Genomic DNA, 25,457 nt, shown 5'->3' with positions numbered 1-25,457 from the left:
GGAATGGTGATTCCATTACTATGAGCCTGTCCTCCCTGATTAAGGTGCCACACATTTTATAAACACACAATTTATACACGGCAAACAACTTAAAACACACACATATTATACACACACACACAACAAAAGGTATATACTATTGTTCTATTCTGTATTATTCAGAGATTCACTGAATTATTCTACCATGATGACCTGGATTTCACATGGCTAGGTTAGACCTCTGTAAATTGTTCCAATCCTTATGGGACAACAGAGGAAGACATGGCAGAGAAAATGTTTTAAAAAGACGCCTCGTGGGAATATTAAACAGACAGTAGGATTCTAATCAAATGTTCGTCTCACTGTACGACCACATCATACACTGATCACACACACACGGGGGGATGTGTGCATGCATTCTCCATGTGCCTGCCCTCGAGCAATCAGAATACACAAAGAGAGGAGAGAGAGGCTTTGTGAAGTAGTATCTATGGGAAATGGTTCAATTCCTTGGAAAACACACTGTTTTTCTATCTTTAACTGTGGAACATGAAAATAATCATATGGAATATTCCTATTGGGAAAGATAACCGCCCAGATTCTGTATTTGGAATTAAACAAACAAATCAATTATCTGTGTGTGTGTGTTTGCCTGGATATGTGTGTCCCTGCATACGCGTATACAGCATGTTCATACCGCTAGTGTGTGTACCACCACCACCCACCTGGTCACATTTCTGGTGGAAGGCGGCAGACATCTCCAGCAGTGTGCTGCGTTCGTCCAGGGCAGCAGCGAAGGCTTTCCACTCCGCTTCCAGCTGACCTGAGATCTGTTTAATCTGCACCGAGGCATAGTGACCTGACTCCAACAGCCTGTTACCCACGGACATTATCCTGTTGATGTTCACATACACATTCTGGAGAGGATGGAGGAGAGAGAGAATCACTAAAACAATACAGAAATACACTACAGAAAAAGAAGGAACAGCACGTCAGAAATCAGCTCAATGTAATTGAAGAACCCATAGACTCCAACCACTTCTTGGAAAATCGGAAAACACTAAGCAAACAACAACATGAAGAGTTATCTGTCCAAAACGGAGATGTATGGATAAACCACTTCTCCAATCTTTTTGGCTCTATAACAAAGAAACAACAGCAAAAACATATACATGATCAAATACAAATCTTAGAATCAACTATTAAAAACTACCAGAACCCACTGGATTCTCCAATTACATTGAATGAACTACAACACAAAATGCAAACCCTCCAACCCAAAAAGGCCTGTGGTGTTGATGGTATCCTCAATGAAATGATCAAATATACAGACCACAAATTTCAATTGGCTGTACTTAAACTCTTTAACATCATCCTTAGCTCTGGCATCTTCCCAAATATTTTGAACCAAGGACTGATCATCCCAATCCACAAAAGTGGAGACAAATTTGACCCCAATAACTACAGTAGGATATGCGTCAACAGCAACCTTGGGAAAATCCTCTGCATTATCATTAACAGCAGACTCGTACATTTCCTCAATGAAAACAATGTACTGAGCAAATGTCAAATTGGCTTTTTACAAATACGACGGACCACGTGTTCACCCTGCAAACCCTAATAGACAAACAAACCAAAACAAAGGCAAAGTCTTCTCATGCTTTGTTGATTTCAAAAAAGCTTGACTCAATTTGGCATAAAGGTCTGCTATACAAATTGATGGAAAGTGAGGTTGGGGGAAAAACATACAACATTATTAAATCCATGTACACAAACAACAAAAAGGTGAGACAGCTTAAGCCCCACCCTTTTCAACATATACACCACCGGTCAAATGTTTTAGAACATCTACTCATTCAAGGGTTTTTCTTTATTTTTTGCTATTTTCCACATTGTATAATAATAGTGAAGACATCAAAACTATGTAATAACACAAAGGGAATCATGTAGTAACCAACAAACTGTTAAACAAATCAAAATATTTTTTATATTTGAGATTCTTCAAATAGCCACCTTTTGCCTAGATGACAGCTTTGCACACGCTTGGCATTCTCTCAACCAGCTTCACGAGGTAGTCACCTGGAATGCTTTTCAATTAACAGGTGTGCCTTCTTAAGTTTATTTGTAGGAATTTCTGGCAAAAAAATACTTCACAAAATGGGAAAAACACCAAATTGAGACTCTGCATGTAGAATTCTGCAAAAATATCCTCTGTGTACAATGTAAAACACCAAATAATGCATGCAGAGCAAATTAGGCCGATACACGCTAATTATCAAAATCCAGAAAAGAGCCATTCAATTCTAAAACCACCTAAAAGGAAGCGATTCCCAAACCCTCAATAACAAAGCCATCACCTACAGAGAGATGAACCTGGAGAAGAGTTCCCTAAGAAAGCTGGTCCTGGGGCTCTGTTCAAACACAAATAGACCCCACAGAGTCCCAGGACAGCAACACAATTCCAACCAAAGGAGGGAGAGAGGGAGTGGAGAACATGGGGAGAGAGAGAGGGGGACAGGGTGAGGGAGAAAGAGGGGGACTGGTTGGGGAAGGGGGAGGGAGAAAGGGAGGGGGAGAGAGGGGGACAGGGTGAGAGAGAGAGAGAGAGAGAGAGAGAGAGAGAGGGACAGGGGAGAAAGAGGGGGACGGGGTGAGGGAGAAAGAGGGGGACTGGTTGGGGAAGGGGGAGGGAGAAAGGGAGGAGGGAGAGAGGGGGACAGGGTGAGAGAGAGAGAGAGAGAGAGAGAGAGAGAGAGAGAGAGAGAGAGAGAGAGGGACGGGGGAGAAAGAGTGACAGGGTGGAGAAGGGGTAGAGAGAGAGGGGAACAGGGTGGAGAAGGGGTAGAGAGAGAGGGGAACAGGGTGGAGAAGGGGTAGAGTGAGAGGGGAACAGGGTGGAGAAGGGGTAGAGAGAGAGGGGAACAGGGTGGAGAAGGGGTAGAGAGAGAGGGGAACAGGGTGGAGAAGGGGTAGAGAGAGAGGGGAACAGGGTGGAGAAGGGGTAGAGATAGAGGGGAACGGGGGGAGTGCGAGATAGAGTGGTATAGGGTGGGGAAAAGAGAGAGGGGAAATGGGGAGGGAGAGAGAGAGAGAGAGAGAGAGAGAGAGAGAGGGGTGGGGGGGGGGAGGGAGAGAGGGAGGGGGTGGGGAAGGGGGAGAGAGGGAGAGAGGGAGAGAGGGGAAGAGATTGATTTGGCTTATTTTGCTATTCAGATAACAGACAAATAAATATACAGATATTTCATAACAAGCCAAAAACAAAAGAAATGGAGTCAGCACTTTGTCCACACAAAACAAAACGTAGCTCACAGGCAAATGACATCAATCTATGCTAGTGGATCACAGTGATCCTTCTGAAGGTAGAACATAAATAAAATGATTGAGTGATGCAAGTTTGGAAGGACGCCAGCTTTGTAAATGCTACCTATGGTCTCCCTACTGACCTAGCCTCAGAGCATCTGAACTAATCACGGTATGTGTGCACACCAGAGGGGGACAGAGAGACAAAACAAAAAGAGAATGACTTGACACATTGGAAAGAATTTACAAAAAGAACTGAGCAAACTAGAATGCTATTTGGCCCTAAACAGAGAGTACACAGTGGCAGAATGCATATTTACTGTGACTGACCCAAAATGAAGGGAAGCTTTGACTATGTAGACACAGTGAGCATAGCCTTGCTATTGAGAAAGGCCACCGAAGGCAGACCTGGCTCTCAAGAGAAGACAGGCTATGTTCACGCTGCCCACAAAATGAGGTGGAAACTGAGCTGCACTTCCTAACCTCCTGTCCAATGTATAACAATATTAGAGACACATATTCCCTTCAAATTACACAGACCCACAAAGAATTTGAAAACAAATCCAATTTTGATAAACTCCCATATGTATTGGGTGAAATACCACAATGTGCAGCAATAACAGAGTTGTGACCTGTTGCCGCAAGAAAAACGTGATGAAAAAGCAGTGAAGAACAAACCCCATTGTAAATACAACCTATATTTATGTTTATTTATTTTCCCTTTTGTACTTTAACTATTTGCACATCACTACAATATGACATTTGAAATGTCTTTATTCTTTTGGAACTTTTGTGAGCGTAATGTTTACTGTACATTTGTATTGTTTATTTCACATTTGTTTATTATCTACTTTGTTTGCTTTGGCAATGTTAACATATCTTTCCCATGCCCCCCAAAAAATTAAATTGAAATAGAAAATTGAGAGGAAGTGCAGAGAAAGAGAGAGAGAGAGAGAGAGAGCGACTGAGACAGAGAGAGCGATTGTATTGGTTTTAGTGCAGAGCTAAATGTCAGTGCCAGTGTCCATCATCTAGCTGAGGCAATACATTAGATTCATCTCCTGCTTTAAAGGGGTAATCCACCGTTGAAACAATAACAAGGCATTCGATCATTCATTTATACGTCAGAAAATGTACAGTGCCTTCGGAAAGTATTCAGACCCCTCGACTTTTGAAAATGTTGTTACGTTACAGCCTTATTTTATTACATACATTTGTTCCGTCATCAATCTACACACAATACCATATAATGACAAAGCAAAAACAGGTTCTTAGAACTGTTTTCAAATGTATTAAATATAAAAATAAAAAAAAATTACATTTACATAAGTATTCAGACCCTTTACTCAGTACTTTGTTGAAGCACCTCTGGCAGCGATTACAGCCTCAAGTCGTTGAGTATGACGCTACAAGCTTGGCACACCTATATTTGGAGAGTTTCTCCCATTCTTTTCTGCAGATCTTCTCAAGCTCTGTCAGGTTGGATTGGAAGCATCGCTGCACAGATACTTTCAGCCCTGTACAGAGATATTCGATCTGGTTCCAGTCCGGGCTCTGGCTGGGTCACTCAAGGATGTTTAGACACTTGTCCCGAAGCCACTCCTGCTTTGTCTTGGCTGTGTGCTTAGGGTTGTTGTCCTCTTGGAAGGTGAACCTTGGCCCAAGTCTGAGGTCCTAAGCACTCTGGAGCAGGTTTTCATCAAGGATCTCTCTGTACTTTGCTCCGTTTATCTTTCCCTCAATCCTGACTAGCCTCCCAGTCCCTGCCACTGAAAAACATTCCCACAGCATGATGCTGCCACCACCATGCTTCATTGTAGGGATGTTGCCAGGTTTCCTGCAGACGTGATGCTTGGCATTCAGGCCAAAGAGTTCAATCTTGGTTTCATCAGACCAGAGAATCTTATTTTTCATGGTCTGAGAGTCCTTTTAAGTGCCTTTTGGCAAACTCCAAGTGGGCTGTCATGTGCATTTTACTGAGAAGTGGCTCCCGTCTGGCCACTCTACCATAAAGGCCTGATTGGTGGAGGGCTGCAGAGATGGTTGTCCTTCTGGAAGATTGTCCTTCTGGAAGGTTCTCCCATCTCCACAGAGGAACTCTGGAGCTCTGTAAGAGTGACCATCGGGTTCTTGGTCACCTCCCTAAACAAGGCCCTCCCCTGTTTGCTCAGTTTGGCCAGGCGGCCAGCCCTAGGAAGAGTCTTGGTGGTTCCAAACTTCTTCCATTTAAGAATGATGGAGGCCACTGTGTTCTTAGGGACCTTCAATGCAGCAGGCACCACATTTTTGGTATGGTTCCCCAGATCTGTGCCTCAACACAATCCTGTCTCTGAACTCTACGGACAATTCCTTCAACCTCATGGCTTGGTTTTTTCTCTGACATTCACCATTAACTGTGGGAACTTACATAGACAGGTGTGTGCCTTTCTAAATCATGTCCAATCAATTGAATTTACCTCAGGTAGACTCAAATCAAGTTGTAGAGACATCTCAAGGATGATCAATGAAAACAAGATGCACCTGAGCTCAATTTTGAGTCTCATAACAAAGGGTCTGAAAACGTATGTAAATAAGGTATCTGTTTTTTGGTTTTATACATTTGCAAACATTTCTAAAAAGCTGTTTTTGCTTTGTCATTATGAGGTAGTGTGTATATTGATGAGGATTTTTATTTAATTTAATCCATTTTAACAAAATGTTGAAAGAGAGAAGGGGTCTGAATACTTTCTGAATGCACTGTATGTACTGGAGAAACTGAAGAATGCCTCTAAAGTCATTGATAACCATTACGTAAGCCAGTATGGACACAGCTTCTAGTTATCTAACAGCCCGCTGCTCAGAGTGTGTGTGTGTGTTGATTCCGGTCTGTGTGTTCTTACCATGCAGTTCATAGCGAAGTGGTTGTGTTGAGTTTGTAGCTCCATGGCGTGAGGGTGGTTGTTGCCGATCTCTGTGTAGCCGGCCAGGAACAGACCCTTGTTGTGCATGATCCAATCAAACATCTGTAAAAGTCGCACACACACACACACACACGTTAGAGATGGGATAGGGCAGGCAGCCAACAGCTACAGATGGTAGAGTGTGTTTGTGGGTGTATCTTTGTGTGTACTCTATGTGTTGAGTGTCTATGCTTTCACGTGTGCACGTATGTGTGTGATTATATATATATATATATATATATATATATATATATATATATATATATATATAGATGTATCAGCACAAAGCACAGGGAGAAGAGCAATGGACTGAGTGTCAAAAGAGAAAACCAACAGGCTTTTCAGAGCCAACTACTGTCCACGGTGTCCTAGCAACAAGCCCTTACCGCAGTCCAACACTGCAATCTGTCTACTTTACTGAAACTATCCATCTATTATCCCCTATTTATCAGTATATTAGACTAGAACTATTCACCCCCCTTCACACACACAGCAAATCATACTAGCACCAGTAACTGTTGCACTTTTCTTTTCCTTTCATCCATCCATCCATCCATCCATCCATCCATCCATCCATCCATCCATCCATCCATCGTACCTTCTCAGCATCCTGTTCAAAGAGGCGGAGCTGGAAACACTGGTCCAGCTGCAGTTTCCTGATGTGCCAGGCCTGGTGGAGGTGTTGTCGTGTGCTGTGGAGTTTGTCCAGCAGGGTGGCGACGCGTGGCACCAGCCCCTGGGTGTCAGCGTTACACACACCGCTGGCGTTAGAGTTCCTGTACGACTCACTGCTCTGGATACGCTGCAGTAACCTGGGAGAGGACACACACAACACACAACATACACAGACACATCATCAGAAGAGTAAAATTAGCATCACCATCAGTCTGTTTGTGAGTGAGTGAGTGAGTGAGTGAGTGCACGCATGTCTGCGTCAATGTGTGTGTGCCTGTGTACGTGTGTTGCATAGCCTACCTCTGTCCCTCCGTATCCAGTTCCTCTATAGGGGCTTTGATGACCTTCTTCTTCAGCGTGGCGTGTTCCTCTATCATGCGCCGCGCCCCGTCCAGGTCCGTGGGGAAGTCTTTCCTCGCCACCACCTCCTGCATCTCCTCCAGCCTCGACAACATGTGACCCGCGTGCCCCGTAAACTCCTCAAACGCAACCCGCACCTGGAAAAGAACACAGATATGGATGTATTGATTAACTTCTGGTTGTAGTACTGACTAAGACAGCTACATTGTGTGTGTGTGTGTGTGTGTGTGTCTGCACGTATTTTAGTTTCTATATATATATATATATACATACAGTGCCTTGCGAAAGTATTCGGCCCCCTTGAACTTTGCGACCTTTTGCCACATTTCAGGCTTCAAACATAAAGATATAAAACTGTATTTTTTTGTGAAGAATCAACAACAAGTGGGACACAATCATGAAGTGGAACGACATTTATTGGATATTTCAAACTTTTTTAACAAATCAAAAACTGAAAAATTGGGCGTGCAAAATTATTCAGCCCCTTTACTTTCAGTGCAGCAAACTCTCTCCAGAAGTTCAGTGAGGATCTCTGAATGATCCAATGTTGACCTAAATGACTAATGAGGATAAATACAATCCACCTGTGTGTAATCAAGTCTCCGTATAAATGCACCTGCACTGTGATAGTCTCAGAGGTCTGTTAAAAGCGCAGAGAGCATCATGAAGAACAAGGAACACACCAGGCAGGTCCGAGATACTGTTGTGAAGAAGTTTAAAGCCGGATTTGGATACAAAAAGATTTCCCAAGCTTTAAACATCCCAAGGAGCACTGTGCAAGCGATAATATTGAAATGGAAGGAGTATCAGACCACTGCAAATCTACCAAGACCTGGCCGTCCCTCTAAACTTTCAGCTCATACAAGGAGAAGACTGATCAGAGATGCAGCCAAGAGGCCCATGATCACTCTGGATGAACTGCAGAGATCTACAGCTGAGGTGGGAGACTCTGTCCATAGGACAACAATCAGTCGTATATTGCACAAATCTGGCCTTTATGGAATGGCAAGAAGAAAGCCATTTCTTAAAGATATCCATAAAAAGTGTTGTTTAAAGTTTGCCACAAGCCACCTGGGAGACACACCAAACATGTGGAAGAAGGTGCTCTGGTCAGATGGAACCAAAATTGAACTTTTTGGCAACAATGCAAAACGTTATGTTTGGCGTAAAAGCAACACAGCTGAACACACCATCCCCACTGTCAAACATGGTGGTGGCAGCATCATGGTTTGGGCCTGCTTTTCTTCAGCAGGGACAGGGAAGATGGTTAAAATTGATGGGAAGATGGATGGAGCCAAATACAGGACCATTCTGGAAGAAAACCTGATGGAGTCTGCAAAAGACCTGAGACTGGGACGGAGATTTGTCTTCCAACAAGACAATGATCCAAAACATAAAGCAAAATCTACAATGGAAGGGTTCAAAAATAAACATATCCAGGTGTTAGAATGGCCAAGTCAAAGTCCACACCTGAATCCAATCGAGAATCTGTGGAAAGAACTGAAAACTGCTGTTCACAAATGCTCTCCATCCAACCTCACTGAGCTCGAGCTGTTTTGCAAGGAGGAATGGGAAAAAATGTTCAGTCTCTCGATGTGCAAAACTGATAGAGACATAACCCAAGCGACTTACAGCTGTAATCGCAGCAAAAGGTGGCGCTACAAAGTATTAACTTAAGGGGGCTGAATAATTTTGCACGCCCAATTTTTCAGTTTTTGATTTGTTAAAAAAGTTTGAAATCTCCAATAAATGTCGTTCCACTTCATGATCGTGTCCCACTTGTTGTTGATTCTTCACAAAAAAATACAGTTTTCTATCTTTATGTTTGAAGCCTGAAATGTGGCAAAAGGTCGCAAAGTTCAAGGGGGCCGAATACTTTCGCAAGGCACTGTATATATATATATATATATATATATATCTATCTCTTATCTAAAAAAAAAAGGCAAACCATTGATCCATTGATTGATTAATTGATCGGCAGGATGTACCTCGATCCACTCATCATGGTTGTATTCAAGACTTCCCTCGAAGTCAGCGGTCAGCTGGGAGGGGTCAACCACCTTAGACAGACCCTCCAACGATACCATGGTGGTCTAGAGAGAATACGGGAGAGGGGGGAGGAAGAGAGGAGAGACGTGGGGGACAGAGAGAGAGAGATGAGGAAGAAAGATGACGAAGGAAGGGAAAGATAGGGACAAGAGTGAGGGATAGAGAACATTTAAATCAATTCCATCTGAATCATCACAGCTTTTTGGTTAACAATGGTAGACAGGACCAGGAGAAGCTCACCCCGTGCCCACCCTGTGCCCACTCCGTGCCCACACCGTGCCCTCACCCTGTGCCCACCCCGTGTCCACTCCGTCAGTGACCCACACAACACTAATGGTGATTCAGACACTCAGACAAAGTTTTGATTGGCTGTGACAAAAAGGGGAGTGGACAGAGATAAATGATTCTGAGGTCTCATCTCCCTCTCTCTTCATATTGATAGTCTGATGATTAATGTAACGTTTTTTGGGGACATTTCTAAAATGACTTTTTGCTCAGAAAAGGTACATGTACAGGTACATGTACATGTCTGTACAGATTGAGAAATATGGGAAAGATTGTTTCCATTCTCAAGTGCTTTATGTTGCCAAGATAATACCAACCCACACAGCAAGGTTAACGCTCACACTCAGATTGAAGGATAGAGAGAGGAGAGAGGGATGAGGAGAGAGACCTGACAAAGCCTTGCGTGGGCAGGATGATAGTCAGAATGAGAGAAGGAGTGATGGAAGACAAACAAATTAAAGATGCATAGCCCTCTAAATCCAGAGAAAGGCAGAGAGGAGAAAATCACAACAAGCCAAGGTTAGAACGTGTCAGCCCATCTCTCTCTCTATTCCCCCATCCCTCGTTCTATTCTCTCTATTCCCCCCATCTCTCGCTCTATCCCCCCCATCCCTCGCTCTATTCCCTCCATCTCTCACTCTATTCCCTCCATCTCTCGCTCTATTCCCTCCATCTCTCGCTCTATCCCCCCCATCCCTCGCTCTATTCCCTCCATCTCTCACTCTATTCCCTCCATCTCTCGCTCTATTCCCCCCATCTCTCGTTCTATTCCCTCCATCTCTCACTCTATTCCCCCCATCTCTCTCTCTATTCCCTCCATCTCTCTCTCTATTCCCCTCCATCTCTCTCTCTATTCCCTCCATCTCACTCTCTATTCCCCCCCATCTCTCACTCTATTCCCACCATCTCTCGCTCTATTCCCTCCATCTCTCGCTCTATTCCCCCCATCTCTCACTCTATTCCCTCCATCTCTCACTCTATTCCCCCATCTCTCTCTCTATTCCCTCCATCTCTCTCTCTATTCCCTTCCATCTCTCTCTCTATTCCCTCCATCTCACTCTCTATTCCCCCCCATCTCTCACTCTATTCCCACCATCTCTCTCTCTATTCCCTCCATCTCTAGCTCTATTCCCCCCATCTCTCACTCTATTCCGTCCATCTCTCGCTCTATTCCCTCCATCTCTCGCTCTATTCCCTCCATCTCTCGCTCTATTCCCCCCATCTCTCGCTCTATTCCCTCCATCTCTCACTCTATTCCCTCCATCTCTCGCTCTATTCCCTCCATCTCTCGCTCTATTCCCTCCATCTCTCGCTCTATTCCCTCCATCTCTCGCTCTATTCCCTCCATCTCTCGCTCTATTCCCTCCATCTCTCACTCTATTCCCTCCATCTCTCACTCTATTCCCTCCATCTCTCGCTCTATTCCCCCCATCTCTCACTCTATTCCCTCCATCTCTCACTCTATTCCCTCCATCTCTCACTCTATTCCCTCCATCTCTCACTCTATTCCCTCCATCTCTCACTCTATTCCCTCCATCTCTCACTCTATTCCCTCCATCTCTCGCTCTATTCCCCCATCTCTCGCTCTATTCCCTCCATCTCTCGCTCTATTCCCCCCATCTCTCGCTCTATTCCCTCCATCTCTCGCTCTATTCCCCCCATCTCTCGCTCTATTCCCCCCATCTCTCGCTCTATTCCCTCCATCTCTCACTCTATTCCCTCCATCTCTCGCTCTATTCCCCCCATCTCTCGCTCTATTCCCTCCATCTCTCACTCTATTCCCTCCATCTCTCGCTCTATTCCCTCCATCTCTCGCTCTATTCCCTCCATCTCTCGCTCTATTCCCTCCATCTCTCGCTCTATTCCCCCATCTCTCGCTCTATTCCCCCCATCTCTCGCTCTATTCCCCCCATCTCTCGCTATATTCCCTCCATCTCTCGCTCTATTCCCCCCATCTCTCGCTCTATTCCCTCCATCTCTCGCTCTATTCCCACCATCTCTCGCTCTATTCCCACCATCCCTCGCTCTATTCCCCCCATCTCTCGCTCTATTCCCTCCATCTCTCGCTCTATTCCCTCCATCTCTCGCTCTATTCCCTCCATCTCTCGCTCTATTCCCCATCTCTCGCTCTATTCCCTCCATCTCTCGCTCTATTCCCTCCATCTCTCACTCTATTCCCTCCATCTCTCACTCTATTCCCTCCATCTCTCACTCTATTCCCTCCATCTCTCACTCTATTCCCTCCATCTCTCACTCTATTCCCACCATCCCTCGCTCTATTCCCCCCATCTCTCGCTCTATTCCCTCCATCTCTCGCTCTATTCCCTCCATCTCTCACTCTATTCCCCCCATCTCTCGCTCTATTCCCCCATCTCTCGCTCTATTCCCTCCATCTCTCACTCTATTCCCCCCATCTCTCTCTCTATTCCCTCCATCTCTCTCTCTATTCCCTCCATCTCTCTCTCTATTCCCCCCATCTCTCGCTCTATTCCCTCCATCTCTCACTCTATTCCCTCCATCTCTCACTCTATTCCCCCCATATCTCTCTCTATTCCCCCCATCTCTCTCTCTATTCCCCCCATCTCTCGCTCTATTCCCTCCATCTCTCACTCTATTCACTCCATCTCTCGCTCTATTCCCTCCATCTCTCGCTCTATTCCCACCATCTCTCGCTCTATTCCCCCCATCTCTCGCTCTATTCCCTCCATCTCTCACTCTATTCCCTCCATCTCTCGCTCTATTCCCTCCATCTCTCGCTCTATTCCCTCCATCTCTCGCTCTATTCCCTCCATCTCTCGCTCTATTCCCTCCATCTCTCGCTCTATTCCCTCCATCTCTCGCTCTATTCCCTCCATCTCTCGCTCTATTCCCTCCATCTCTCGCTCTATTCCCTCCATCTCTCGCTCTATTCCCTCCATCTCTCGCTCTATTCCCCATCTCTCGCTCTATTCCCTCCATCTCTCGCTCTATTCCCTCCATCTCTCGCTCTATTCCCTCCATCTCTCGCTCTATTCCCTCCATCTCTCGCTCTATTCCCTCCATCTCTCGCTCTATTCCCTCCATCTCTCGCTCTATTCCCTCCATCTCTTATACAGTAATGTTCCATCTGTTTCAGCTCCTAATGGAATGTTAATATTTAATGTTCACATTTTAAAAGCATAACCCAGCATTGGAGGACAAAGCGATTTTACAGAGCAAAATGTGGCGCTGAAAAACACACACACACATGCACGTACACAAACGCAGGCATGGCCTCACACGCACACACACACACGCACGCACAGCAGGGTAGAGAGCAGGTGGTGTTTAATCCTGTATGTGTATTTTGCCCTGTGGCAACTGGCTGACAGTGACATGGCTTCACACACCATCAACCAATCGAAACAAGCCAATACACCCGTGGTTCTGCTTGAACAGGGTGTGCAACTGCGTGTGTGTATGTTAACTTAATACAACAACAAAAAGTAGAGCTTCACGCATTATCACATTAGACACAGCAAATAAAACTGTATATAAATCAAACCAAATAGCATATCACCCCATTACATTATTGCCTTGCTCTGCAGGATTTAACACTATTACATTATTGCCTTGCTCTGCAGGATTTAACACTATTACATTATTGCCTTGCTCTGCAGGATTTAACACTATTACATTATTGCCTTGCTCTGCAGGATTTAACACTAGTATATTATTGCCTTGCTCTGCAGGATTTAACACTAGTATATTATTGCCTTGCTCTGCAGGATTTAACACTAGTATATTATTGCCTTGCTCTGCAGGATTTAACACTAGTATATTATTGCCTTGCTCTGCAGGATTTAACACTAGTATATTATTACCTTGCTCTGCAGGATTTAACACTAGTATATTATTGCCTTGCTCTGCAGGATTTAACACTATTACATTATTGCCTTGCTCTGCAGGATTTAACACTAGTATATTATTGCCTTGCTCTGCAGGATTTAACACTAGTATATTATTGCCTTGCTCTGCAGGATTTAACACTAGTATATTATTGCCTTGCTCTGCAGGATTTAACACTAGTATATTATTGCCTTGCTCTGCAGGATTTAACACTAGTATATTATTGCCTTGCTCTGCAGGATTTAACACTAGTATGTTATTGCCTTGCTCTGCAGGATTTAACACTATTACATTATTGCCTTGCTCTGCAGGATTTAACACTAGTATATTATTGCCTTGCTCTGCAGGATTTAACACTATTACATTATTGCCTTGCTCTGCAGGATTTAACACTAGTATATTATTGCCTTGCTCTGCAGGATTTAACACTAGTATATTATTGCCTTGCTCTGCAGGATTTAACACTATTACATTATTGCCTTGCTCTGCAGGATTTAACACTAGTATATTATTGCCTTGCTCTGCAGGATTTAACACTAGTATATTATTGCCTTGCTCTGCAGGACTTAACACTAGTATATTATTGCCTTGCTCTGCAGGATTTAACACTAGTATATTATTGCCTTGCTCTGCAGGATTTAACACTAGTATATTATTGCCTTGCTCTGCAGGATTTAACACTAGTATATTATTGCCTTGCTCTGCAGGATTTAACACTAGTATATTATTGCCTTGCTCTGCAGGATTTAACACTAGTATATTATTGCCTTGCTCTGCAGGATTTAACACTAGTATATTATTGCCTTGCTCTGCAGGATTTAACACTAGTATATTATTGCCTTGCTCTGCAGGATTTAACACTAGTATATTATTGCCTTGCTCTGCAGGATTTAACACTAGTATATTATTGCCTTGCTCTGCAGGATTTAACACTAGTATATTATTGCCTTGCTCTGCAGGATTTAACACTAGTATATTATTGCCTTGCTCTGCAGGATTTAACACTAGTATATTATTGCCTTGCTCTGCAGGATTTAACACTAGTATATTATTGCCTTGCTCTGCAGGATTTAACACTAGTATATTATTGCCTTGCTCTGCAGGATTTAACACTAGTATATTATTGCCTTGCTCTGCAGGATTTAACACTAGTATATTATTGCCTTGCTCTGCAGGATTTAACACTAGTATATTATTGCCTTGCTCTGCAGGATTTTCAACAATATTACATAGGCTTGATTACTTCTATCAAAAACAACTGAAAATGGCAGCTTGTGTGTGTCAAAACAAGCAGCTCCTAACAATAACCCATTGTGATTCTAAATCAAACATGTAATACAGCAGAACATAACAGAGCAGTAGACTTCCATCTGACAGTTAACACACACCATATCATGTTGCTGTTGAGTTTGTTCTGATTGGGCTAAGGCACTGGTATTAAAATGCATTGGAAGAACAAAAAATGACCATAATAAAAGGTCTGTCAAAGATAAGACGCTAATAACGTGTTATGGCACAAATGCCATATTTTTTTCGGATGCCGTTAATCGCATCTCCATTCCTTCAGTGCACAGACCCTTTTAAGTGCACGTGTTTCCACACTGACCCTCTAAAGCGCAACAAACGCACACACACACTGTGCAATGTGCACTCTTTCTCATTAGCTGTCTGTCTCTATAGATGGATTAGTTGTTTGGCAACAAAACTGACGCGAGTGCAATTTTGGGGCAAAACAGACAGGGTTGGCATAGATTGTTGACAACATGCTGTATTCGTCACCAAGTGCTTATTGAAAACATAAATACATTTACACAATTTGCGCTTTTCGTCTCTCAAATACATCGGTACAGTTGTTGGTTAGCTAGCTAGCGAATTTTAGCATTCACATGAAATAAGGCAAAACACATCAAACCAAGACATAGTAAGTATCAAGAGCGAGAAACAAGCCACCTATGATTCCCCACATGGCAGCTTCTTGTCAGTGTCGCTCGCTGTCTGACTGCTCAGAATCATAACAAAGAACGGCTTCTGGCCACAGAAATGCGCGCGCATCATTTTCGTTATAAAGCCAACCCATCTACTGTGGTGCTTAAACATCCATTATGCGCGCTGTTTTGAGCAACCATTTTTAAGGGAAGTTCAACCATTAATACATTCCCAGGCATTTCTTTAGATAACAGTAAAAAAAAAAATTGTACAGAAGTAGCTTGCTCATTGTGCTAGCGTTACCTAGCTAGCTAACCCAAATAATGTTTACAACGGCTGAATGCCTCTTGGATTCAACTAACTTCCCACAATTATTTTAAATCAGAACAGGAAATCCATTCCATTTTGCTAGGCTACTGTTTTTGTTGTAGTTCATAGGTCAAAAGATTTAAGCAAATTATCCCAATTGTAGTACTAGCAGCTTGAGACTAGTTCATGTTGAAGAACATGGATATGTAGCCTAGGCTAGATAATAGTTCTGACATTTTACATGAACTCAGACCTGGCTGATCTATTGTTATTGTCTTCTGTGGGATTCATAACATTGTTGGACAGGTTTAAAAGCTTTTTGGTCTTTGTATCCATAGAGCCAGTTATTTTTACCAATAGTCAACCCCCCAATCAGAAAAAGGGAGAAGGCTCATTTAGAATGCCTGAAGCTTTAAGAGTGTGTGTGTGTGTGTGTGTGTGTGTGCGTGCAAGTGATAAACTACAAAAACATTGATAACAGGTAGTAGGCCTGGAAATATTGGGAGCATTAGGCCTAATAGCTAGCTGTATGTTAGTGGCCTTTGTGTTGTGTATGGTAAAAATGTCATTAAAACATTCTGATAAAAATTATTTGATGTTTATTTAATTATATCAAAATATAGTATGCCTATAACTCACTGCACTGCTTTTTATTAGGCCAAATTTGAGCTAATTCTACAATTGTGATTAATTATGATTAACTAATGTCATTAACTACAATTCATTATTTGAATTGCTTGACTGACCAAAAAAAACTATATGAACCTCAAAATCAAGTTTGAGGCACACCAAATCACTGCAATTGAATAAAGAAAAACAGTAATTTTACCTCAAATTCGAACTTGGAGCTGCCAAAGTTGGTGCGTTGTTTCTGCCAGAAGTTGTCTGGTTTGATGATGAGCGCTATGTGTATACAGCAGGGGAACGACTCCTGGAGGATCTTCAGTAGAGGTTTGATACTGTCCCATTTACTGCCTCGCATGTCTACTATGACTGTGAAGCCATGCTGGATCACCTCCTCACTGGACAGGGGGAGGGAGGGAGGAGGAGGAGGAGGGAGGGGGTGGGAGGAAGGAGAGGGAAGGTGGTAGCGAAAGATAGGGAGGAGGGAGGTGTGGAGGGAGAGAGAAGGTAGGAGGGGGAGAGGTGGTAGCGAAAGAGTGAGAGTGGTAGGGTGGGAAAGGGGAGGGAGCAGAGAGAGAAGTGGTAGAGACAGAGGGAGGAGGGTGAGTGGGAGGTAGAGAAAGAGAGGAAAGGGAGGAGGTTGGGAGAGAATCAAAACAAACCATGAGATGGAGATGACGCATTTTCTGTACTGTGAAAAGCACACATAGCATGCACTCCAACGCACACACGCACGCGCACACAAACACACAACTACAGTGATTTCCAGCCAGATAAGAAAAATCTGCAACCTAACACTCAGTATAACGACCAAAACCACGCAGAAGAGACTGAATCCATCATCAGCATCAAGACCGTAGTTAAACTAATCTTGTCCCACTGCACTATACATCCTGCATGGCTAGTAATAAACAGCCTCTAGTCATCCCACCATGTCTTTTCCTCTATTCCCTCTCTCTGTGGACCACAACACTCAGCCCCAGAGAGTTCTCTCTCTTTCTCTCTCTCGGGAGAATACTCACTCTCTTTTAGGATCTATCCTTCATCTATCTCAATCCCTTATTCCCTCCCAAGACTCTATTTCTGGATCCCTTCTCTTTCTATCCATCCTTCCCTCCTCTCTAACATCTGTCTGTCTGTCTATTTGTTAGTCAGCTAAAGAGTGTCTGCAGATGTTTTCCAGGTAAACTAAAACAGAAACTCTGAGTCCCTATACACTGAAAAGAGAGGGAGAGAACACACAAACACAGAAATACATTATACAGAGGATAGAGTGAAAAAGCTAAGAGAGATCGACACCTCATTTACATAGAGAGCGAGAAGAACCGTTAAAGAGATTTTTAATGAGGAGAGAGCGATACGATGGAGAGAGAGGAGAGACGTACCTAGAAGGAGACAGCAGCAGCGTAGACCTACTCAAACTTAGCCAACAACTATTTCTGAGCAGATACAGCAACCGTACCGCCTCTGCGACACTGTTGTTCACACACACCTCTCCGCACATGCTCTCTCTCTCTCTTTCTCTCTCTCTCGCTCTATCCTCTTCCCCTCGCTGTCTCCATCTCTCACTCCCTCCTTTTCGTTTCTGACTCCCCATCCCTCTCGCTATCCCTCCCTCCTCCTCGGTCCGACTCTCCATCTCTCTCTCCCTCTCTCTAGTGACAGTGTGGAGGAAGGGTTCTTGGCAGCAGAGGAGCTGCAGCAGGTATTCTGGCCCACAATATCTCTCTCTTTGTTTTCATCACTCCATTTTTCTCTTCCTCCCTCCCCCGCTCTCTCGTGTTTGGTTAAAGATCTGAATCCAAGAAACTAAACCAACCATACAAATATACACACAATATGTACGCATGCAGATACTGTACACACACAAAGACACAAACAGACATACTTGGGGATGCCAGCGAGGTACGCTATGAGTCTTCTGAGGTCGTCGGCTCGTATTCTGTCATGGTTACTGCGTGAAGGAAACGTTAACACTGGACCACCGCGTCTGTCTCTGCCCCCTGGAACACACAGGATAAAACAATCAACTTAGAGAGTGAACACACACACACACACAGAGAGGATAAAACGGTCAGCTTAGAGCACAGTGCAGCGTACACACACACACAGAGAGAGGATAAAACGGTCAGCTTAGAGCACAGTGCAGCGTACACACACACACACACACACACACACACACACACACACACACACACACACACACACACACACACACACACACACACACACACACACACACACACACACACACACACACACACACACACACACACACACACACACACACACACACCTCTGCCTCCTGGTGAACATAGACCGAAACAGAGAGTTATATTCCCATGAGTACGATCATGGCCACAGTCAGTAACAGGTACTCAGAGGCAGGGAAAACATGTATTTTTTAATCAGGAAAACTATATAGCAGTATACAGAAACATAGAACTATTTCTATAGAAACCCTGTAGTAATTTCTTTGACTATATCAATATGTGTTATGTAGACCTAATTGTATCTGGATACACAATCTATACCACCCTCCACCCCCACATTTCTTCATATTTCAATACCTCCCTACTCATTTCCTACACCACCCTCTTCCTTTCACCCCCCCCCTCCCTCCCCAAACCACTCCTCTCCTTTCAAAGCCAATTACTTTCCAAAATGCATTGATGGGAAATGGTTATGACAGACAGTAACTAATCACTATAGCAACCACTCACTCAGACCCTCCTCTCTCTTCCTCTCTTTATTTCTTTCTCTGAGTCATTCTTCTGTTTATTATGGTCTGTCAGTGACCTTGGCCACACACAGGAGGAGAATGGAGTCAGACAAAAGAGGAAGAAGAATAACACACAGACACAAACACACACAGACACAGACACAGTCACAAACACACAGACACAAACACACACAGACACAGACACAAACACACACACAGTCACAAACACACAGTCACAAACACACACAGTCACAAACACACAGTCACAAACACACACAGACACAAACACACACAGACACAGACACAAACACACACAGACACAGACACAAACACACACACAGTCACAAACACACAGTCACAAACACACAGTCACAAACACACAGTCACAAACACACACAGTCACAAACACACAGTCACAAACACACACAGACACAGTCACAAACATACACACATTTATTCCTCCTGCTTCGGCGCGATGAGAAACATTGAACACTAAAATAGTCGAGAGCTGGCAGGAAGAACAGACGAGAGGTCAAAGGTCAAGTGTCTGGGGTCTGATCCCTCAGTAGCCACAGCTATAATGTTTTCTGCCCCTCCCAAAAGATAGAATTTGTAGATAATTGGCCCTCTTTCTGGGACTCACCCACAAACAGGACCAAGCCTGACCTGCTGAGGAGTGACGGACTCCATCCTAGCTGGAGGGGTGTTCTCACCTTATCTACCAACATAGACAGGGCTCTAACTCCTCTAGCTTCACAATGAAATAGGGTGCAGGCCAGGCAGCAGGCTGTTAGCCAGCCTGCCAGCTTAGTGGAGTCTGCCACTAGCACAGTCAGTGTAGTCAGCTCAGCTATCCCCATTGAGATCGTGTCTGTGCCTCGACCTGGGTTGGGCAAAACTAAACATGGCGGTGTTCGCCTTCGCAATCTCACTAGGATAAAGACCTCCTCCATTCCTGTCATTATTGAAAGAGATCGTGATACCTCACATATCAAAATAGGGCTACTTAATGTTAGATCCCTCACTTCAAAGGCAATTATAGTCAATTAACTAATCACTGATCATAATCTTGATGCGATTGGCCTGACTGAAACATGGCTTAAGCCTGATAAATTTACTGTGTTAAATGAGGCCTCACCTCCTGGCTACACTAGTGACCATATCCCCCGTGCATCCCGCAAAGGCGGAGGTGTTGCTAACATTTACGATAGCAAATTTTAATTTACAAAAAAAAAAAAAAGACGTTTTCGTCTTTTGAGCTTCTAGTCATGAACTCTATGCAGCCTACTCAATCACTTTTTATAGCTACTGTTTACAGGCCTCCTGGGCCATATAGAGCGTTCCTCATTGAGTTCCCTGAATTCCTATCGGACCTTGTAGTCATAGCAGATAATATTCTAATTTTTGGTGACTTTAATATTCACATGGAAAAGTCCACAGACCCACTCCAAAAGGCTTTCGGAGCCATCATCGACTCAGTGGGTTTTGTCCAACATGTCTCTGGACCTATTCACTGTCACAGACATACTCTGGACCTAGTTTTGTCCCATGGAATAAATGTTGTGGATCTTAATATTTTTCCTCATAATCCTGGACTATCGGACCACCATTTTATTACGTTTGCAATTGCAACAAATAATCTGCTCAGACCCCAACCAAGGAACATCAAAAGTCGTGCTATAAATTCACAGACAACACAAATATTCCTTGATGTCCTTCCAGACTCCCTCTGTCTACCCAAGGACGCCAAAGGACAAAAATCAGTTAACCACCTAACTGAGGAACTCAATTTAACCTTGCGCAATACCCTAGATGCAGTTGCACCCCTAAAAACTAAAAACATTTCTCATAAGAAATTAGCTCCCTGGTATACAGAAAATACCCGAGCTCTGAAGCATGCTTCCAGAAGATTGGAACGGAAATGGCGCCACACCAAACTGGAAGTCTTCCAACTAGCTTGGAAAGACAATACCATGCAGTATCGAAGAGCCCTTACTGCTGCTCGATCATCCTATTTTTCCAACTTAATTGAGGAAAATAAGAACAATCCGAAATTCCTTATTGATACTGTCGCAAAGCTAACTAAAAAGCAGCATTCCCCAAGAGAGGATGGCTTTCACTTCAGCAGTAATAAATTCATGAACTACTTTGAGGAAAAGATCATGATTATTAGAAAGCAAATTACGGACTCTCTATTCCTTCAAAGCTCAGTTGTCCTGAGTCTGCACAACTCTGCCAGGACCTAGGATCAAGAGACACACTCAAGTGTTTTAGTACTATATCTCATGACACAATGATGAAAATAATCATGGCCTCTAAACCTTCAAGCTGCATACTGGACCCTATTCCAACTAAAATACTGAAAGAGCTGCTTCCTGTGCTTGGCCCTCCTATGCTGAACATAATAAACGGCTCTCTATCCACCGGATGTGTACCAAACTCACTAAAAGTGGCAGTAATAAAGCCTCTCTTGAAAAAGCCAAACCTTGACCCAGAAAATATAAAAAAACGAATCGGCCTATATCGAATCTTCCATTCCTCTCAACATTTTTAGAAAAGGCTGTTGCGGAAAGGCTCTGGAGCAACGAACCGCCCTTGCTGTCTCTGCCTGGCCGGTTCCCCTCTTTCCACTGGGATTCTCTGTCTCTAACCCTATTACAGGGGGCTGAGTCATTGGCTTACTAGGGCTCTTTCATACCGTCCCTAGGAGGGGTGCGTCACTTGAGTGGGTTGAGTCACTGATGTGATCTTCCTGTCTGGGTTGGCGCCCCCCCTTGGGTTGTGCCGTGGCGGAGATCTTTGTGGGCTATACTCGGCCTTGTCTCAGGATGGTAAGTTGGTGGTTGAAGATATCCCTCTAGTGGTGTGGGGGCTGTGCTTTGGCAAAGTGGGTGGGGTTATATCCTTCCTGTTTGGCCCTGTCCGGAGGTGTCATCGGATGGGGCCACAGTGTCTCCTGACCCCTCCTGTCTCAGCCTCCAGTATTTATGCTGCAGTAGTTCATGTGTCGGGGGGCTAGGGTCAGTTTGTTATATCTGGAGTACTTCTCCTGTCCTATCCGGTGTCCTGTGTGAATTTAAGTATGCTCTCTCTAATTCTCTCTTTCTTTCTCTCTCTTTCTCTCTCTCGGAGGACCTGAGCCCTAGGACCATGCCTCAGGACTACCGGGCATGATGACTCCTTTCTGTCCCCAGTCTACCTGGCTGTGCTGCTGCTCCAGTTTCAACTGTTCTGCCTGTGATTATTATTATTTGACCATGCTGGTCATTTATGAACATTTGAACATCTTGGCCATGTTCTGTTATAATCTCCACCCGGCACAGCCAGAAGAGGACTGGCCACCCCACATAGCCTGGTTCATCTCTAGGTTTCTTCCTAGGTTTTGGCCTTTCTAGGGAGTTTTTCCTAGCCACCGTGATTCTACACCTGCATTGCTTGCTGTTTGGGGTTTTAGGCTGGGTTTCTGTACAGCACTTTGAGATATCAGCTGATGTACGAAGGGCTATATAAATACATTTGATTTGATAATTACACACACTCAGAGTGTGCATGTGTGTAATTCCATGCCTGGGAGCTGTAAGTGTGTAAAGCTTTAAGTAGCCAATGTGTCATGTTCCATTAGCTTTGTTTATGAAGAAAGAAACCAGGACGATTCTCTCTCTCTCACACACACACACACACACACACACACACACACACACACACACACCTGATAGGTAGGCAACTTTTTCCTTCAGAATAGGCAACACCTCCATCGCTCTCATGTCTTCATTTCTGCGAAAACCTGGAGAGAGAGAAGAGAGGGAAAGAGAGGAGGAATGGCAGAAGGGTTAGGATCAAAAATCACATAAAAAAAAAACTTTTGCTCTGTCATGTTTCTACAAAAACTCCCAATGTTCAAATCCTCTCTTCTTCCTTCGAAAGGATTCAGGAAAAATAGGCCTAGTTTTATCCACCTTGTTTAACAAATGTCTGAGTTTTGTATTTCTTACTTGAGTATAGGGAATAGGAGGTTGATTATGTCAGCATCATAGTCAAAGAAAAGACATGAGCTGGCGCACACCCAGAGAAAATGATTTTATGTAGAGGTGCTGACTAAAGGCGAATAAACTATAAGCTATACAAATAAAGAGAGTGGCACACTCCATATATAAACTCCCAGTCATTTACTGGGTCGATCACCAACGTTTCAGCATCAATGTGTCTTCTTCAGGGAAATGCCATGAATGCTTGTACCAGGTTATGTCGACAAACAGTGCAACTAGTGCAACCAATGACAATAGCGAGGGGTGATTCATAACCACTAAGTTAATTAGAATGAACTGAACGAAACAGCCAAAAAACAACAGTTCACGGCCCATTGAACACATTAGGCCACTGTCATCATATGGAAACATAATTGAATATTGTACATAATATTAGCATCAACATACATCATTGTCCAATTCAATTTCACATAGAAATTCAATTGTTTCCCATTTCATTTAATTTTTTTGTTACATGTAATCTTTTGGTTCAACCATAATGCATAATAAGTATTATCAACAGGGGGAACTTGTGCATAAAAGAGAGAACTGTTCATAAAAAGGGCCTGAGATCAAAATCAATATTCAGACCATTAGGGGTCAATGTTTTTAGATAGGATTTCCAGTAAGCCTCCCTTTGTAGTCGTAGGATCTCATACCATTGATTTTGTCTGGCTGGATTAACTGTTGAAGAGTATAAGGCAAGAACACACGCACACACACGCACACACACACACACACACACACACACACACACAGGAAGCAGTGAGGCTATAGAAATAGGGACTCCCACTGTAACAAAGACCTGTTTTCATGTTAGAAAAGGAGGTGTTAGCTAGGGGCTAAGACTATATGATGGATTTTTTATGCCACCACAGCCCTTCTCCCCTGTCTATTTCCCTCCCTTCTCCCCTCTCTATTTCTCTCACTCGCTCTGCCCTCCCTTCTTCCCTCTCTATTTCCCTCCCTTCTCCCCTCTTTATTTCCCTCCCTTCTCCCCTCTATTTCTCTCACTCGCTCTGCCCTCCCTTCTTCCCTCCCTTCTCCCCTCTCTATTTCTCTCACTCGCTCTGCCCTCCCTTCTCCCCTCTCTATTTCCCTCCCTTCTCCCCTCTCTATTTCTCTCACTCGCTCTGCCCTCCCTTCTCCCCTCTCTATTTCCCTCCCTTCTCCCCTCTCTATTTCCCTCCCTTCTCCCCTCTATTTCTCTCACTCGCTCTGCCCTCCCTTCTTCCCTCTCTATTTCCCTCCCTTCTCCCCTCTCTATTTCCCTCCCTTCTCCCCTCTCTATTTCTCTCACTCGCTCTGCCCTCCCTTCTTCCCTCTCTATTTCCCTCCCTTCTCCCCTCTCTATTTCCCTCCCTTCTCCCCTCTCTATTTCTCTCACTCGCTCTGCCCTCCCTTCTCCCCTCTCTATTTCCCTCCCTTCTCCCCTCTCTATTTCCCTCCCTTCTCCCCTCTATTTCTCTCACTCGCTCTGCCCTCCCTTCTCCCCTCTCTATTTCCCTCCCTTCTCCCCTCTCTATTTCTCTCACTCGCTCTGCCCTCCCTTCTTCCCTCTGTCCCTGCAGACTCATACATCTGTGTCCTTAGAGTTATCCAGGACAACACAACACAACCCATTACACACACACACACAGAGAGAAGAGAGAAGCGAGAGATGATGATGTCATTACTCTCTTTTGCAATGTTACAGCGCCTCACAGAGGAGTAAGTGAGCACAGACACACACACACACACACGCCCACCCAGACACACACACACCCAGACACACAAACACCCAGACACACACACACCCAGACAGACTCATTATAGAAAGAAGCGTATATCGTGTAGCTAATCCTGGGCCATACATTTAGAGCTTGGGGGCGAGTACACACACACCTGGGGGCTGGTAGTATACTGCATGGCTTCCCTCCCCTCACAGGCATTGTGGGAGTGTTTATGGAGATAATCCTCCTATCTCTGAGGTGACAAGAAAATAATGATCTATCATTTACTCTCACCCTCTCTCTCTTTCCATCGTTCTCTCATTTGTCTTTCCTTCTGTGAGGGGGTATAAAATCAGATTCAAACATCAGATTGGATTGGCACATCAATCCACCTAAGAGAGTGGAGATGGTTTGCCCAATAGCCAAATTCCTACGAATTAGCTCATTGCGCTAACATGGTCTTAAATGGTTGTGTGTGTTGATCGGACACTGATGAGAAGTGTGTGATGAAAGTTAAAATGGAGTGTATGAAACACTTTAACAAACAAACAAACAAACAACTGTTACAAAACAGCTCAATAACTGCCAATAGTAATCTTATTTCACCGCATTTTACAAGTAAAATGGCTTTTTTATGTGCATTTGCACAGTTGATTTCTGTCAATTGCTCTGTGACAGCACTTGG

The 25,457-nt window shown here is 44.0% G+C and overlaps 1 protein-coding gene across 9 annotated transcripts in view; it reads right to left on the bottom strand.

Annotated features, from left to right (window-relative positions):
• The window catches only part of LOC110496473 (triple functional domain protein), a 122,027-nt gene that overhangs the window by 64,275 nt on the left and 32,295 nt on the right, over positions 1-25,457 (bottom strand). For 7 of the 9 annotated variants that reach the window (XM_036953063.1, XM_036953054.1, XM_036953055.1 and 4 more), the window contains exons 3-10: positions 22,745-22,819; positions 18,202-18,316; positions 16,519-16,711; positions 9,242-9,346; positions 7,194-7,390; positions 6,817-7,030; positions 6,159-6,281; positions 705-896 (exon numbers count right to left, since the gene is read on the bottom strand). In XM_036953063.1, coding sequence (XP_036808958.1) covers positions 705-896; positions 6,159-6,281; positions 6,817-7,030; positions 7,194-7,390; positions 9,242-9,346; positions 16,519-16,711; positions 18,202-18,316; positions 22,745-22,819 — 1,214 coding nt within the window. Of the gene's footprint in view, positions 1-704; positions 897-6,158; positions 6,282-6,816; positions 7,031-7,193; positions 7,391-9,201; positions 9,347-16,518; positions 16,712-17,698; positions 17,833-18,201; positions 18,317-22,744; positions 22,820-25,457 lie in introns of those variants that run through there. The other 2 variants (XM_036953059.1, XM_036953061.1) reach the window with 2 other exon arrangements.

Source organism: Oncorhynchus mykiss, chromosome 18, assembly GCF_013265735.2.
Source record: "Oncorhynchus mykiss isolate Arlee chromosome 18, USDA_OmykA_1.1, whole genome shotgun sequence".
Taxonomy (NCBI): Eukaryota; Metazoa; Chordata; class Actinopteri; order Salmoniformes; family Salmonidae; genus Oncorhynchus; species Oncorhynchus mykiss.
This window is presented reverse-complemented; position numbering and strand designations above follow the sequence as displayed.